Genomic DNA, 2,500 nt, shown 5'->3' on the forward strand with positions numbered 1-2,500 from the left:
TGAAGGCGTCTGACCTGGAGGGAGCACCAGTCGCATCTTCAGGTAGCTGCTGGTCAGTCGGATGATGGACGCTTTGTCCAGCTGAGTCGTGATGGCCGACGGTAACGGCAACATTCTGGCGAGCGCGTAAAACTCGCTGTTCTCCTTCTCGCGCCGCGTCCTCGCCGCCGTCTTTGACTTCTCCTTCATCGCTCCGGTCACCGAGCTCAGATCCAGACAGAGATCCGACACATCTGACCCGCGCAGGCCGCTGCCGATCACACCATGCAGCACAACTTTAGGAATAAAGAATCGAGTTGCATCATGAATTCATTTATCATTAGCCTGCTCAATAATGCATAACCACACGGTAGAGTTAAACTGTGCCCAAACTAACACATATTGACCTCATATGTCCTACAATTATGTCATAATAATTAAACATTATTTTTTTATTCACGATTCACAACGAAACTCACGAAAACATCTTAACATTCCAGCTACTCACCACCTTTTGTTCAGGAGCAGGAGTTCCACGATATTCGCAGACCGGTCATTCTCTATTCTATTCTATTCTATTCTATTCTATTCTATTCTATTCTATTCTATGCGTGAGCACATCAGCAGGTACTGAAACGGTCTCGTGCTGTCCGGTCTTACCGTCACTCACACGCTCATTGGTCAGAGAGTGTCGTGGAAACCGGGGCTCAGTGGGAGGATTTGAGCTTCTGAAGGTGTGTGTGTGTGTGTGTGTGTGAAAATGCGTATAAATAGTACGTCAAATATAAACAGCAAAACGTGCTATTGATACGCAGAAATCTTTTTGTTGTTGCATGCATGCATATGATGCACGTGTTGGACGTGTATACACAGTTTTCTCGTGCATATGACACGCATCCTCTCCACAACCCTATCCTACACACTGCGTGTCATATGCACGCCGAAGTCAATGTCTTCGTGTAGATAAAGACCCAAATCGAAACATAACTCAATCCATTGATTCGCACTTTCATTAAATCGGGTAGAATTTGCGTCGACAACAATTTAAAACACTCAAAACACACCAGTTCATCATCTTATCCTCCACAATCACGGTGTATTAAATGCGTTCATTAAAAAATTAAATCATGGACTTTTTAACAGACATTTATCGATTTCATAGATATTTGATGCTTATGTATCTGTCTGGTTTAAGTGGATAGATAGATTACGATACCATCGGAACAAATAATTCATAAAGAACACCGAAGAGAAGAAAGGGATTCTTAAAATCAGGATTTGGCTATTTGAAGGAGATTGTGGGTTTTCTGTGTAAGGCTGTAGAAATGATTCCTGAGAGAGAGAGGGAGAGGGAGAGAGAGAGATCATCATCATCATCAGCAGCATCAGCTCCAGATCACGCGCGCGCTGACACACTTTAACCTCACAGGATCTGTTTATCACCATCACAAGCCTTTCACCTTCACAAGAAAACATCGAGCTTTTTATTTCCTATTTTCCTGAACCTCAGAGCTGTTTTCACATGCAGGAAATGATTGCGATATTTTTGGAAAGAATAGGCTATAACCTGACAAACACTTGGGCATGAATAAATAATCAGGCAGCATTTATGAACATAACATTATCATTATAATATGCTATTTATTTATTTTGGCTATCATCATTATTTTATCTTAATTGGCATTTAAACTAGTTTATTTAAATAACAAATTCTATACGTTAAAAGTTAATGTATGGCTATGCAAACATTAGCTATTATGTAAAGGTCTAGTTAAAATTGTTTTGTAATAATAATAATTCGTGGTAATTAGCTAAATGTTTATTGTGGCTGTCACTCGTTTATTAGAGGTGTTTTGCTCACATTACAAAGAGGGATTCTGCTCATAATCTGTGGATCATATTAATCATCACATTAATCTGTGTGTGTTTTTAACGGGAGCGCGCGGCGCATACGCGCGTGTCATTAGCGGGAAACCCAGCGTTAAAATAGAAACACGTGCGTCTGTGCTTTTAAAGACACGTGATCTCTGCTGATTTCAGAGCAGTAGATAAGTCAACCTCACACAGAAGCTCATCACAGATGTTTTGCATTTGTGTGTGTGTGTGATTTTGAAGATAGTTACATGTTTTCCCAGAAAACAAAATAAGTAAAATTTACCCTGATCTTAAAATTGCAAAAGTTTTCACGCCCCAGCTCTTAATGCATGGTTTCTCCTTCTGGAGCATCAGTGAGGGTTTGAATCTTCTGTAATAGTTGTGTTTGAGTCTCTCAGTTGTCCTCAGTGTGAAAAGATGGATCTCAGAATCATACAGTCACTGCTGGAAAGAGTTCAAATACACAAAAATGCTTGAAAACCAAATAATTTGTGGGATCTGGAGGATTTTTCTGAAGAACAGCAGACAGTTTAACTGTTCAGAATGAACAAGAGACTCGTGAACAACTATCACTGAACACAAAACCACACAGCTGTGGATCATTCAGCTAATAACACAGTGTTAAGAGTCAAGGGGGTGAAAACTT

At 40.3% G+C, this 2,500-nt stretch overlaps 1 protein-coding gene across 3 annotated transcripts in view; it reads right to left on the bottom strand.

The window, feature by feature from the left end:
* Positions 1-827, bottom strand: part of sim1b (SIM bHLH transcription factor 1b) — a 12,132-nt gene extending 11,305 nt beyond the window's left edge. For 2 of the 3 annotated variants that reach the window (XM_059510507.1, XM_059510505.1), the window contains exons 1-2: positions 488-825; positions 15-250 (exon numbers count right to left, since the gene is read on the bottom strand). In XM_059510507.1, the coding sequence (XP_059366490.1) occupies positions 15-189 (175 nt within the window). In that variant the 5' untranslated portion in view covers positions 190-250; positions 488-825. Of the gene's footprint in view, positions 1-14; positions 251-487 lie in introns of all 3 variants that reach the window. The other variant, XM_059510506.1, reaches the window with a different exon arrangement.
* Between the last annotated feature and the right edge of the window lie 1,673 nt (positions 828-2,500).

This window comes from Carassius carassius, chromosome 26 (genome assembly GCF_963082965.1).
Source record: "Carassius carassius chromosome 26, fCarCar2.1, whole genome shotgun sequence".
Classification (NCBI taxonomy): Eukaryota; Metazoa; Chordata; class Actinopteri; order Cypriniformes; family Cyprinidae; genus Carassius; species Carassius carassius.